The 14,720-nt window shown below is 35.3% G+C and overlaps 1 protein-coding gene across 1 annotated transcript in view; it reads left to right on the top strand.

Moving 5' to 3' along the window:
- Positions 1-14,720, top strand: part of SMC5 (structural maintenance of chromosomes 5) — a 108,009-nt gene that overhangs the window by 9,374 nt on the left and 83,915 nt on the right. Inside the window, exons 3-4 of the mRNA XM_073878263.1 lie at positions 3,337-3,389; positions 13,468-13,630. Of these exons, the coding sequence (XP_073734364.1) occupies positions 3,337-3,389; positions 13,468-13,630 (216 nt within the window). The remainder of the gene's footprint in view (positions 1-3,336; positions 3,390-13,467; positions 13,631-14,720) is intronic.

Here is a 14,720-nt window from a genome sequence, read left to right as displayed (position 1 = left end):
ATAGACACTGGGGAGGGTATGTGCTACGGTGAGCGCTGTGACTTGTGTAAGACCGTTGAATTACAGACCTGTACCTCTGGGGGGGAAAAAGACACCATAAAGAAAAAGACAAGCCACAATTGGGATATAACCCATATAACAAAAGATCGGTATTTAAACTTTTTAATAAGCAAAAGAGTTAACAATTAAGGACAAAATATGTGCTCAGACACCTCAGAAAAGAGGCAGCTCAGACAGCCAATAAATACAGTTGCTCTTTGAACAACTTAAGTTTGAACTGTGCAAGTCCACCTATATGCGGATTTTTTTCAGTAAATACAGTACCGTAAATGTATTTTCCATATGATTTTCTTAGTTCTTTTCGTACTTGTAAGAATACTGTATATAGTACACATAATGTATAAAATATATATTAGTTGCTTATGATATTGATAAGGATTCCAGTCAACAGTAGGCTATTAGTGGTTAAGTTTCAGGGGAGTCAAAAGTTATATGCAAATTTTTGTGGAGGGGGTTGGCACTCCTAACCCTTGTGTTATTCAAGGGCCACCTGAGTCTGCAAAGATACTCAACTTCATTAATTATCAGAGAACTGCACACTAATCCTGGCAAGGTATATTCCTCAGAGTCACAAATTCTGGCGATGCCATGTGCTTACAAGGATATGGAGCAATGGGAACTGTGATGCACTCTTGGTGGGAATAGAAATTTGTAGTCTTCGAAAATGGCATTACCTAGTGAATCTGCAGATGCATATACCCAATCAAAACTTCTCCTGGACAGCTCTTGTACATTAATACCAGGCAAAAGTATTGAAATATTTATAGCAGTATTGTTTTTAAATAAATCCTATTATAGTCAAATAAAATTGAATATTACATACCAGTGAAAATAGTCCTTAGCTCACTGGGTAAATTGCAAAAACGTAATTTTAAGGAAAAATGCTATTTTGGAAGAATACTTATAATATGAATTTATTTATAGAATGGTCAAAACACAAAATAATGTATTGAATATTTAAGGAGATATATGTATATAGCAAAACTAGAGAAAAGCAAAAGTATGATCAAGTCAGGATTACATTTGTTGAGAGAGGATACAATAGTGTTGAGTTATACAGGGAATGTCAGATGCACGGTTAATTTTCAATTCCTTAAATTTGCGGTAGATGTTTGGTTGTTTTACTGTTCCTTCAAGCAGTATATGAAGCTTATATATAATGTTTGGTGTATATTTCACATAAAATTATGTTTTAAAAAGGGAGTTTGAGAGTTGAGTTAACCTGTAAAATAGTTGTAAAAGTTTAAGTGATTCTTTATATTTTTCTAAAACTGGGAATATTGCAATATTATTAAAATGGTATTATAGGTTTCTTAGCCAGGGTTACAATTTAATGTAGGATTACAAGATTGAAGCATATACCCTTAAGATTACAAATAAGCCTATTCAAAATATGTGTGTGTTTTTTTTAAATTTTTTATTGTTATGTTAATCACCATATATTACATAATTTGTTTTGGTGTACTGTTCCATGATTCATTGTTTGTTCATAACACCCAGTGCTCCATGCAGAACGTGCCCTTTTTAATACCCATCACCAGGCTAACCCATCCCCCCACCCTCCTCCCCTCCAGAAACCTCAGTTTGTTTTTCAGAGTCCATCATCTCTCCTGGTTCATCTATTATGTGTGTGTTTTTAATGCTGTATGAGAGGCATTTATGAGGTAGAATGCTCATAGATACTGCTCTGTTAATAATTAGTTTTATGACCTTAGCCATTTGTCTAGACTTCAGTTTTTCTTTATTTTAAAGTTAAGGGGGTTGGAGTAGATAACTTCAGGGACCAGATTTTTGTAAACATTGATGTATAGTTTTTTAATTGTTAAAAATCATTTATTAAAACCTTATCTCTGTGTAATGGTCTGCTGGATTTTACTCCAAACTGTACAGTCAGAATGGATTGGTTTGTAACAGTTTCCACCAACCTTCTCATTTATTTTTGGCATGAAGAAGACAGATCATACACTTGAGTGGTAGGGTTTAAAGAAGGTTGTGGAGTGCAGAGATTGCAGACCTTTAGGTTCCCCCAGATGCATTTAGGGGCTGTACAAGTTCTCAGCGAAAATACTTTTAATGTTGTATTTCTTAATATGAAATTTTAACACTAGCATGTTTGTACTATCCATATGTGTATATATATATATTTTATAATAACTGCCTTGTGATTTTTTTCTTACTGGTATTTTAATTGATGCAAGCTAATGAGCAGATAGCACTCCTACAAATTGCCATTGTTTTTCCTGTTTATGAAGGAAGTAAAACAGTAAAACAGAGAGGGTAAGTTAACCTGGTTAGTCAGGCAGCTTACACTTCTATGGCAGGATTGAGATTGGAACCTGGATGGTGTGTGTTAAAGCATGTACTCTTAATCATTAAGCTGTACTTTCTGGTTATGAGGACAGACCTCCTTTGTCATCTTTCTGGGCCTCAGTTCCATCATTTGTAAAATGGATATAATACATACCTCCTAAGGTTGCTCATGAATATTAAGAAAATTATAAATTGCTTAGCACAGTAGCGTATGGTAATGCTTAATAAATGTTCGCTGTTGTGGTTCTAATTGTTGTCATCACTGCTGTTACCACTATTAAAAAGATAATTATTTGCAAGGTGTGTTTTCCACCTTTTTTTTTAGAATTACTTACTTATGGCCTGATTGAAGATCCAATCTAATTTTCTTTAGGCCCAGGGTCTCTCTTCAAGTTTGTGCTTGTGTATGTATTCAAACTAGACTAAATAGGTCTATTTTACCATGTAAATTGTACTTAAATTATATTTACTATATGTATTCTTTATAAGAAAATGACAATTATATCCTCATTAATAACAGGATGGGTAATATTAGAGTGATTGTTAATATTTAATCTGTGCAACTCCAAAGAAGTCTCCAGTGGTAATGAGATTTGGTAAAGCTCTATGATTAAATTGTAGAACCTATTTTCCCACTGGCTTTCTTGCCTCTACTGAGAGTATTTAGTATAGATGCTAAGTACACAGACTCTGGAGCCATATTACGTGGGTGTTGGCTTTGTCACAAGCTTTGTAAGAGGCTGTCTGGTACATTGAATGCTCAGTAAATGGTAATTAATAGTATTGTTACTTGTGGGAGGAAACAATGGAAACCATTTCCCAAATCTGGGAAAGTGAGGAGAGTGGACAGAGAAAATAGTTATTGAAAGGATTTTAATTAGACGTATAATAATAATAATGACTTTGCTGAATCTGTGATAACCTGGGAATGTCACCACTCAGTGCACTTTGTCTTTTTTGTTCTAGGTTGGTTTTTTTGTGAAGAGAGGATGTTCCAAAGGAATGGTTGAAATTGAATTGTAAGTGTTAAAAGTGCTGAAACCCCTTTTTCCTGTACAATTTCTTTATGTTCATGCTTTTGTGATGACTTTAGAAAAGAGTAATATAGCATTATGGCGTAAATATTAGAAATCCTATTTAAAGGATGTTTTACCCAGACAAGTTATTTTTTTATGCATCTTTTAAAATCTAAATGGTAAGATTTTTCTTTCAGTAGATTTCTTAAAGAAATTACCTGTCTTGGCAGCCATTTCTGATGTATGAGAGTCAGTATTCAAGATGAAACCAGTTAACCATCTTTAGTGTATGTACTTTCAGTCTTTTAAACACAGATAAACTCATTGTTTTAGTTGATTTTTAGTGAGTGTTGTTTTTTGGAGTGTTCATAGAAAGTAATGAAATTTTTGAGCTTAAATGGCTTTTAAAGATCATCTGATAGCCTCATCATTTTATAGGGTATGGGGAAATGATCTTTTTACTCAACAACTGTGGGAGAATGTTTTATTTATGTAATGATGAAAAATAGGCAAAAAAAAAAGGCACACATAGAAATAAAACAGGTAAGATTATACTCAATTTATTAAAATATAATGATAGTATTTTACTGAAAGATACAAAACCATGACCTGAATAAATGGAGACGTATACTATATTCCTAGAAACATAAAGTTAATATTCATTTTCAACATTTTCAGTCCTTTCAAATTAATATGTAAATTTGATACAGTTCTACCCAGAGTATCAACAGGTAAGTTTACAAGTTGATTCTAAAGTTCACTTGGGAGAATAAATGTGTTGGAAAACCAAGAAGATTTTGAAAAAGCAGAATTACGAATAAGACATCTGTGTACCAGATGTTAAAGTGTACTGTAAAGCTGTTGATAATACGGTATTAGTACAGAAAATTAGAGGAGCAGGATGGAAAAAGTAGGGAGATCTAAATGTCTATGAGAATTTATTGTAAAGATGGCAGTTTAAGTATAGGCTATTAATTACTTGAATTGAGGTGAACTAATTGGCTTATAATTTTTTAAAATAAATTTAGAGCTTTATCGAACCCCTGACTCATAAATCTAGATGTGTTAAAGGCTTAGTGAAAAAATATGTAACTTTGAAGATAATAGAAAAAAATTATATTTTTTAAATCTTGGGAAAGGCTATTTCAAGCAGAATAGGATACCCAAGAACCATAAAAAGGAAGATAGGAAATTTAGATTCCATACAAACCCAGCTGAAAATAATGGTACCACAGTTAAAAATGAGTGACAGATGGGAGAAAACATTTTCAGCACAAATAACACATACATGTCTTGAAATTACCAAAATACCAATGTCTCATGCAAGTCAGTAAAAAATTACAACTTATAGAACATAAGCAAAGAAATTTAACACCAAGTAAAATAAATGGCCAATATGTATAAAAAGTACACAACTCATTAGTTATAACTCATCACTTATGAAGGAAATCAAAATGATTTTTTTTCCTTTTAGAAAAATTTTTAAATAAAATTTAGTAATATGAAGGTATAGAGAAGTGAATCCTGTCATGCCCATAGGAATGTAAGCAGTATATCTTATTTGGCTGTAATACCAGATTTTAAATAAAATAATCTTCAATCCAGTTACTATTCTAGAGAATGTTTACTCATTTGCACAAAATTAGCTTTTTCCTAATTTTAATAGTGAAAATTTATGAACACCCCAATTGTGTATCATCTGATAAATGGCTAAGCAGAATGTGATATATTCATACAAGGACATCTTATTCAGCTGTGGAAAGGAATGTACTGATAGATCTGACAACATGGGTGAACCTGGGAAGCATGCTTTGTGAAGGAAGGCAGACACAAATACTATATACTATGTGATTCCACTTCTATGGAATGTCCAGAATTGGCAATCCATAGAGACAGAAAACAGATGAGTGGTTGCTTGGGCATAGGGGGTGGGGGAGAGAGAGTGGGGAGTGACTGCCTAAAGGTTTGGGCTCCTTTTTGGGGTGATGAAGACATTTTGGAATTAGATGGTGGTGATGGTTGCAGAACCATGAGCATATGTTAAAAACTGTTGTTGATACACATATTCCTTCAACAGTACATCTAAAAATGGTTAAAATGGTAAATTTTATGTACATTTTACCACAATAAAAAAAGTATTGATTTGTATATATAAAATGGATTATATGATATGTGAATTATATCTTTTTTTTTTAATTGCCAAAGATGGGGCACCTGGGTGGCTCAGTCGTTAAGTGTCTGTCTTCAGCTCAGGTCATGATCTCAGGGTCCTGGGATCGAGCCCCGCATTGGGCTCCCTGCTCGGCGGGAAGCCTGCATCTCCCTCTCCCACTCCCCCTGCTTGTGTTCCCTCTCTCGCTGTGTCTCTGTCAAATAAATAAAATCTAAAAAAAATTTTTAAAAAATTGCCAAAATACTCTTGTGTTAGCCTTGGTGCTGTCGATATATCACAGTGGTTTCGTAGATACTGCAACTGAAATATACTAAGCCAGGTATTTTTATACAATACAGAAGGAGTGTTAATATATAAGTTTCAGAGTCTTTTTATGGACAGCTGCAGGTGTTAAGCACTCCTGATTTTCTGCTCTGAATCACCAAGGCCCAGTTTTCTTAGTTATCAAAGAGGTACACTTTTTGGTGTTTAATAGCTAGTAGCTATAATAATCTAACTGGTGACCATAAACCAGAGTTCTGTTGCCAGAACTACAGGGGAGGATTCCCTTTCCCCAAACTCTTTTAGTTACATTGTGGTCACTTGCTGGGAATACTGAACACAAAATGGCTTGTTGTTGAAATTGTTACTGCTGTTGAACAGATGTGTTAACTGGTCGCATACTCTTTGAATGGAACAGTAGATAGAATAATCTCTAGCATACATTTATGTAGTCATTTTCAAATATTTGAGTATATATCCATTGAGGGGGAGGGGAGATAGAGCATTCTGGAATTTATGGTTAGGGGCGTGAGAGAAGGGCAGATAAATACATAGGTAAAATACATATTACATTGGATGGTGATTAGTGTCAGGTAGAAAATTGAGCAGGAAAGGAGAATAGGGAGAGAGACCCAGAGTGGAGTTTACAGTATTAAATAGGGTGATCAGAAAAGTTCTCACTCAGAAGACAGTACCTGAGCAAAGACTTGAAAGAGAGAGGTGTTGAGCATGGAGATACTTGGGGAAAGAGCATTTCGGCATCTGCAGATGCCAAAAAAGACTGAAGTGGTACCCAGTGTGACTGCCTTGCACTGAACAAGAGAATAGTAAGAGATAAGGTCTGAAAATATCAAGGAGCCAGCTTATAGGGCCTTGTAGGCCACTGTAAGAACTTTGCATTTATTTTGAGTAAGCTGTGAACCCACCACAATTTGAGCAGAGAAGTGGCATGACCTAAGTGTCTTCTGTATTAGTGTTAGCCTCCTTGGTTTTTTTCTTTCCCCTTGGTTTGAAAACATTGATTTGTCAGTTTCATTAGTCCTTTTCAGTGAATGACTTCTGCATTGTTGTTTCTGTCTTACATCATGGTTTTCTGATTCACTATTTTCTATACTCACCTTTACTAATTCTTGAAACTTTTTTTTCCCTAATTTCTTGAAATGGCTATTTTTTGTACAGATTTTTAGTCTTTTGTTTTCCCTCATGTAGACAGTTAAGGTTAAAAATTTCCCTCTCAATATTGCTTGAGCTCTGTCTCCCAAATATTGGCATATAGCATTTTCCTGTTTTTTAGTTCTATTCATTTTCTTTGAGTTTGTAATTAGAAGTTGTTTCAAATTCTGATGTAGTAATTTTCTTGTTATATTTTAGTGTTGATTTCCACTTTGATAGTTCTGTGGTAAAAAATATATAATAAAAATATAAAATTACACTTTATATTTGTTACTATACACATTATATATTACTATATGGTCCTATATGTAATATATATAATATATAATACTAAATATAGTATATATAACACAGTGTATAATAATACATAGTGGAATTATATATTGCTATATTATACGTATAGTGTATATTGTATGTTTTACTATAAATCTATGACTTTATAGTAACACAGTTTAATATATAGTAATATATTTAAATATATGGTCATGTTACCAACCCTTTGAAATTTGTCAAGGCATCCCTTTTGTAGTGAGCTTACATAAATCGTTACCCACTGGGTTGAAAGAATGAGTATTCGGCTCTTCTGTGCAGTGTTCTCTGTCCATTAGTTCAAGCTGATTAATTATATTGTTAAAGCTTGTATATTTTTGCTGATTTCAGTCATCAGATCGATTCTTTAATTACTGAGAAAGGGGTATTACATTTTCCCTCTATGTAGATGTGTCAATTACCTTCGTCCTGTCAATTTTTGCTTTATGTATCTTCAGGACATTATTAGTTGCAGCTAAGATTCAAATTGTTTTATCATCCTAGTGAAGTTGAAGTTTCTGTTATGTACTGACTTCTTTGTTTTTTGATGCATTGCCCTTAGAATGTGTTTTAATTTGCCATTAGTGTAGTTCGCAGCTTTCTTTTTTAAGTATTTTCCAGATTATCTTTTTTTATTTATTTCAAGATTTTTATACCTTTTGTATCTCATTTCAACAAGGATAGCTGGGTGTTGTTAAATAGCCTTTTAAAAATAGTGCATATCCGTTACATTTATTGATTGACTTACATATTGGGACTTATTTTTACTGCCTTATTCCATGCTTTTTATTCTTTTTTTCAGGATTTCTTTTCTCTCTTGCCCTTGTTTGGATTTTTAATTTTTCTTTACTGTTGTGGAAATTATTCATTCTTGTTTTAGCAGTTGTTAGAATTTTTAACACATACACTTGAATTTGAGTCTAGACTGAAATGTCTGTATCTTCCTATTGAATAAAGACCATAGAGTACTTTTATTTGAATAACTTGTCTGAACTATTTTAATTTTATCTTGTCTTTTAAACTCTTTTAGACATAATAACTACTATTAATTTATATTGTCAATGTTTGTTTAGAATTACCTCATGTGTTTTTGGTTTGTCTTTTTATTTTTTCTTGAATTTTTGTTATTTCCTTTGAGATCACTTTCTTTTCGCCAGAGGATATTTTTAAAAGTTTTCTTTAATAAGGATCTTCTAGTGGAATGCTCAGTTTTTATTTAAAAATGATGTTCTTTTGCTCTGAATCTTGAAAGATGTATTTGCTGGATATAAAAGTCTACATTGATAGATGTTTTCTCAACACATACAAAGTGTAATTCCATTGTCTTCAGATGTGAATCTGATCTTTTTTTTTTTAAAGATTTTATTTATTTATTTGACAGAGACACAGCGAGAGGGAACACAAGCAGGGGGAGTGGGAGAGGGAGAAGCAGGCTTCCCGCTGAGCAGGGAGCCTGATGCGGGGCTCAATCCCAGGACCCTGGGATCATGACCTGAGCCGAAGACAGACGCTTAACGACTGAGCCACCCAGGCGGCCCTGTGAGGGGATTGTTAAAGTTCCCCACTGTTACTGTATTGTTGTCGATGTGTTTCTTTGATTTTGTTATTAATTGGCTTATATAATTGGGTGCTCCCATGTTAGGGGCATAGATATTTACAATTGTTAGATCTTCTTGTTGGATAGACCCTTTCAGTAGGATATAGTGTCCTTCCTCATCTCTTATTACAGTATTTAGTTTAAAATGTAATTTGTCTGATAGAAGGATTGCCACTCCAGCTTTCTTTTGGTGTCCATTAGCATGGTAAATGGTTTTCCACCCCCTCACTTTCAATCTGGGGGTGTCTTTGAGTCTCTGGCAGACAGCATATCGATGGGTCTTGTTTTTTTATCCAATATGATACCCTGTGTCTTTTGATTGGGGCATTTAGCCCATTTACATTCAGGGTAACTATTGAAAGGTATGAATTTAGTGCCATTGTATTGCCTGTAAGGTGACTGTGACTGTATATTGTCTGTGTTCCTTTCTGGTCTCTGTTACTTTTAGGCTCTTTGCTTACAGGACCCCTTTCAATATTTCTTGGAGGGCTGGTTTCGTGTTTGCAAATTCCTTTAGTTTTTGTTTGTCCTGGAAGCTTTTTATCTCTCCTTCTATTTTCAATGACAGCCTAGCTGGATATAGTATTCTTGGCTGCATATTTTTCTCCTTTAGTGCTCTTAATATATCATGCCAGTCCTTTCTGGCCTGCCAGGTCTCTGTGGATAGATCTGTTGCCAATCTAATGTTTCTACCATTGTAGGTTACAGATTTCTTCTCCCAAGCTGCTTTCAGGATTTTCTCTTTGTCTCTGAGACTCGTAAGTTTTACTATTAGATGTTGGGGTGTTGACCTATTTTTATTGATTTTGAGAGGGGTTCTCTGTGCCTCCTGGATTTTGATGCCTGTTTCCTTCGCCAAATTAGGGAAGTTCTCTGCTATAATTTGCTCCAGTATACCTTTTGCTCCTCTCTCTCTTTCTTCTGGGATCCCAATTGTGTTGTTTCGTCTTATGGTATCGCTTATCTCTCGAATTCTGCCTTCGTGATGCAGTAGTTTATTTTTTTCTTGGCTTCTTTATTTTCCATCATTTGGTCTTCTATATCACTAATTCTCTCTTCTGCCTCATCTATCCTAGCAGTTAGAACCTCCATTTTTGATTGCACCTCATTAATAGCCTTTTTGATTTCGACTTGGTTAGATTTTAGTTCTTTTATTTCTCCAGAAAGGGTTTCTCTAATAATTTTCATGCTTTTTTCAAGCCCAGCTAGTATCCTTAAAATCATCATTCTGAACTCTAGTTCCAACATCTTACTAATGTCCGTATTGATTAGGTCCCTGGCAGTCGTTACTGCCTCTTGTTCTTTTTTTTGAGGTCATTTTTTCCATCTTGTCATTTTGTCCAGAGGAGAATAGATGAATGAGAGAACAAAATGCTAACAGGGTAACAACGTCCCCAGAAAATATACACTAAACAAATCAGAAAAGACCTGAAACCGGGGGAAAAGAAAGGGAAAGAAAGGAAAAAGACAAAAAAAAAGCCAGAATATGATCAGATATGATCAGGCTGGTGCATAGATCAGTGCCACACACTAGATTTTGGGTGTATTTTGGTCTGTTAGAAGAAAGTGCCTCCCAAAATTTTAAAGAATGAAAAACTTACATACGTTGGGTTAATATGATGAAGGGATGGAATATGACTGTAAAGGTGAAAATTATAAAAGATTTTATAAAAGGAATTGATAAGCTAGTTGAAGAAAGAAAGAAGAGGGTTTAAAAAAAGAGAATGTGTTCAGGCAGGAGACTAGAACAAAGCCATACACTAGAGGTTTAGGGTATATTTGGATCTGTTAGGAGAAACTGTATCCCAGAGTTTTAAAGAATAACAACTTATACACACACACACACATACACACACCAAAAATAAGGGTAACTACTATGAAGGGTTAGAATATGACTCTAAAAATGAAAAAAAAAGATTTTTTTTAAAAAAGGGATTGATAAGATTTTGGTTGAAAAAGTGAAAAAGAAAAATTCAAAAGAAAAAAGACAGTTAAAAAAATTAACTTTGAAAGACTAGAGAATCATGGGGAAAAAGCCATGAATTCTATGTTAAGTATTCCCCTAGCGCTGGAGTTCTGCTGTTCTCATTGATGGGTAAACTTGGTCTTGGTGATCTTCTGGGGGAGGGGCCTGTTGCCGTGGTTTGTCTTTGCCGGAGGCGGAATTGCCCCGCCCTTTCCGGTGCGGGCTAAGTAATCTGCTCCGGTTTGCTCTCGGGACCTTTTGTTACCTGCAAGCTTTCCCTACAGCTTTGGAGGATGAGAGTGTAAATGGCTGCCTCCTAATCTCCACCTGGAGGAGCCGAGAACTCGGTGCCCTGCTCTTCAGTGCACCCCCAGAGAAAAGAAGTCAGTCACTCCTTTCTCCCAGGTCTCCAGCCGCACTCCCTGCTCACATGGCCTGTGACCAAGCATTTCCATCTCTGGCGCCCGACCCCCTGTGGTCTCCAAACCCAGCAGATCCCTGCAGTGCGCTTCTGCGCCGCTCCTCCCCGGGCAGGGAGGGGAGTCTCCCTGGATCTGCCGCTTGTTGGGTCCCTGCTGGAGGAGCAGTGGCTGGACTGTGCTGCTAGATCACGGTTAATGGCAACCCCAATCTCCGAGCCCACTCCTCGGCTCTGTCTCTGTAGGTGCTTCCCTGCTCCAATACCTGGGAGCTCTGCTGCACTCAGGCACCCCCAGTCTTTCTGTGACCCCGAGGGTCCTGAGACCACCTGTCCCAGTGAGGGTTCCACCCCCTGCTTAGCCACTGGAGTGACGTCCCTCAGCGGAGCAGACTTATAAAAGTTCCGATTTTGTGCTCCGCGGCTCTAGCACTTAACAGTAGCAGCTGACGGAGGTCCCCTCCCCTGCCGTCTATCCTCCCCAATATTGTCTCGGAATCACTTCTCCACACGTCCTACTTTCTAGAAAGTGGTTGCTTTTCTGTTCAGAGAGTTGTTGCTATTCTTTTCTTTGATCTCCTGTTGCGTTTGTAGTTGTTTGAATGGTTTGATCCTTATCCAGCTGGATTCCTGGGACCAGACGAAATTCAGGTCTCCTACTCCTCCGCCATCTTGCTCCGTGTTAGTTCTTACTCTTGATGGTTTGTTTTCATGTATGTGTGTTTCCAATAAGCTGCCCCTTTCTCTTTGAAATTTGTGTTAATTCTTTGAGGGTAAAGGTAGATTCCTGCTGAGGGAATTTTCACTAACTTAGGCAACAGACCATTGGATACTTTCAATCCAGGATCCAAATATACACAATTCTCAATTCGTGCAGTTTTGAGCCTTAGGTATGTTATGTAAGTAACTTCAGTATACTAATGTGTTTTAGATTGGCTTGTGGTTATTAACTGTCTTTAGGAGAAATTGGGGTTTTTTTGCAGTTCAAGCCGTAGTTTGAGACAGGCAGTTTACCTGTTGGTGGTGATGGTGGTGATGATGGAGGTGATGATGGAGTAGTTCTAGTTTACCCTTACATTGAGGGTATAGTCTTTTGGGGATGATTTTTATTAGACTCTCTACCTTGGGTAGTTTGGGGCCTGTCTGTAATCCTTCTCCTGGGAGATTATGAAAATGAATGTGTAAGGTTATTTGGTGGGACAAATGGTCCCACGGTAAAAGCCAGTTTCATTTTTCAACTTCTGGATCTCCACCTGCCCCGGGATTTAGGCCAGATTTACTTACTTTCATGCTAACTCATAAATGCATTTATGAACATATTTTAATATTTCATTATTTGTAGTTTCTAGCAAGAAGATCAGAAAGAGTACTTAAGTCATTCTGGAAATGAAAATTTAAAACTACCTTTTTTTTAAATTCTAAAATCTTAATGTTTGGAGTGTTCTATTTACAGTATAGTCTGTGTACACAACATTTACAAGTTATCATTGTCATTTAGCCATTGAATACCAATAATTTATCTTTCTACCACATGCTGCTGATTCCCAGTGAAGAAGATGGATGGGAGGTGTGGAGCAGTAGTACTTCTAAAAGCAAGACATAAGTAAATACCCTTCTTTCAGATTCTGTATTGCTTAATGTTCCTTTAAGGGGATGTATGATATAGTCCCCTCTGAATTCAGAGTGGAGTACGTGACAAGGAAGGCATGGGCTTGTGTGACCGGGCTAGTTTTGATGTCTGAACTGCTTATGCAAGAATTGGTTTTCATTCATATATTTTCCAAGTAGAGGAAGTTGCAGTGTTTAATTTTATATGCTTTAATATACCAACCCATTTTGAATTGCAGTCAACGCATGTGATTGGAGAATAATAATTAAAGGATAAATAAGTCCAGATATGTAAATCCTCTGTCAGTGTTTGGAAATTAGTATTGGCTTTGTTTTTAACAGTTTAAATAATTGTGATGTTGAATAAGTGGTAACTTACATGTGGTTAATTATGTATTATTACCAATAAAATATCAAGGTTTCCTTCTTTGGAGGGGCCAAAATATCAAAAGGAATAAAAGTTAAAATAATCCTGTCTGGAAGCCTTTGTTGCAAGAGAATTTTGGAAATTATATTTCTAAAATGATACATGTATTTTGAACATAAAGATTTTTTTTTTAATTATTTTTTAACTAGGTTCAGAACTTCTGGAAATCTTGTAATCACCCGTGAGATTGATGTGGCAAAAAATCAGTCTTCTTGGTTCATCAACAAAAAATCTACAACCCAGAAAGTAGTAGAAGAGCAAGTTGCAGCCTTAAACATTCAAGTGGGCAATCTTTGCCAGTTTTTACCTCAGGTATGAGAGAATTAAATGTATACATGGGAAAATTTTGTGTGTTTCCTCTTCATGCCATAGAAGAATGTAAATACTTTTCAAGGGATATTTTAATAGAGGCTATTTAAAGTAAGCCTCATAATGTTAATACTTTCTAACAGTCCTTTGTAAAAGGTAGCATCTCATCTCCTAATCTTAGTAATTTGGAAGATTTCAATTAATAAAAAGTTGAAAGTCTAAACTACAGAAAATGGTAAAGGAAATAAAATTATATTGTTTTTAAGTAGAGTAACTTGCATGGCCATGTGCTACAATTTGTAGGCACTTAAAATTTTGTTAATAAACAACTTCTTACTCGTGTTTTTGTATAAAATACTTGATACACTAAAACTCTTGAATCTATAGGTGTGCATTTTTAAGTTTAGTAAAAATATCCTGAAAATGCACATTAAATGTTAAAATTCTTTGAGTGCTGTCTAGTGACTGAATTATAATTCATTTTTTTCAGTTCAGAAGTAGTGACTTGATTACATAAGTCCAAATTCAGTAAAACTTTAAAATTTGAAAGCATTGTTAGCTGATGCCCGGTATCTCCAGAAGTAGATGTTAAAAATATCCTTTTTCTTAACTTCTAACATTCCAGCTGATGTGTGGTAGTTAATGATCATTTCAATCCAGGGAACTCTTTTCTTTTATCCCCAAGCTATTTATTATATGTCTATAAACACTTTACCCTAGAAATATTGACCTAGAAAACTTTAAAAGGGTCTCAGAAAGATGACAGTTCATACCCTTAGTTTATCTTTATCATTTTAGGGAATAATATATGAAGGACAGAGTTTATATATATTGCACATCTTACAGTTTTTTTCTTTTAAATGAGTTTCATCTTAAGTGTGATCACTGAATGAAATATGTTTTGAAGATATTTATGAATGGTAATAGTTGCAGCGTGCCTGGGTGGCTCAGTCAGTTAAGTGTCAGATTCTTGGTCTTTTTTTTTTTTTTTTAATTTTTTATTGTTATGTTAATCACCATATATTACATCATTAGTTTTTGGTGCAGTGTTCCATGATTCATTGTTTGTTCATAACACCCAGTGCTCCATGCA

The sequence above is a fragment of the Callorhinus ursinus genome, unplaced genomic scaffold, assembly GCF_003265705.2.
Source record: "Callorhinus ursinus isolate GAN/ISIS: 27379988/994484 unplaced genomic scaffold, GSC_fseal_2.0 scaffold28, whole genome shotgun sequence".
Lineage (NCBI taxonomy): Eukaryota > Metazoa > Chordata > Mammalia > Carnivora > Otariidae > Callorhinus > Callorhinus ursinus.
Note: the sequence above shows the minus strand (reverse complement) of the source record. Positions and strands in the feature narration are given on the sequence as shown.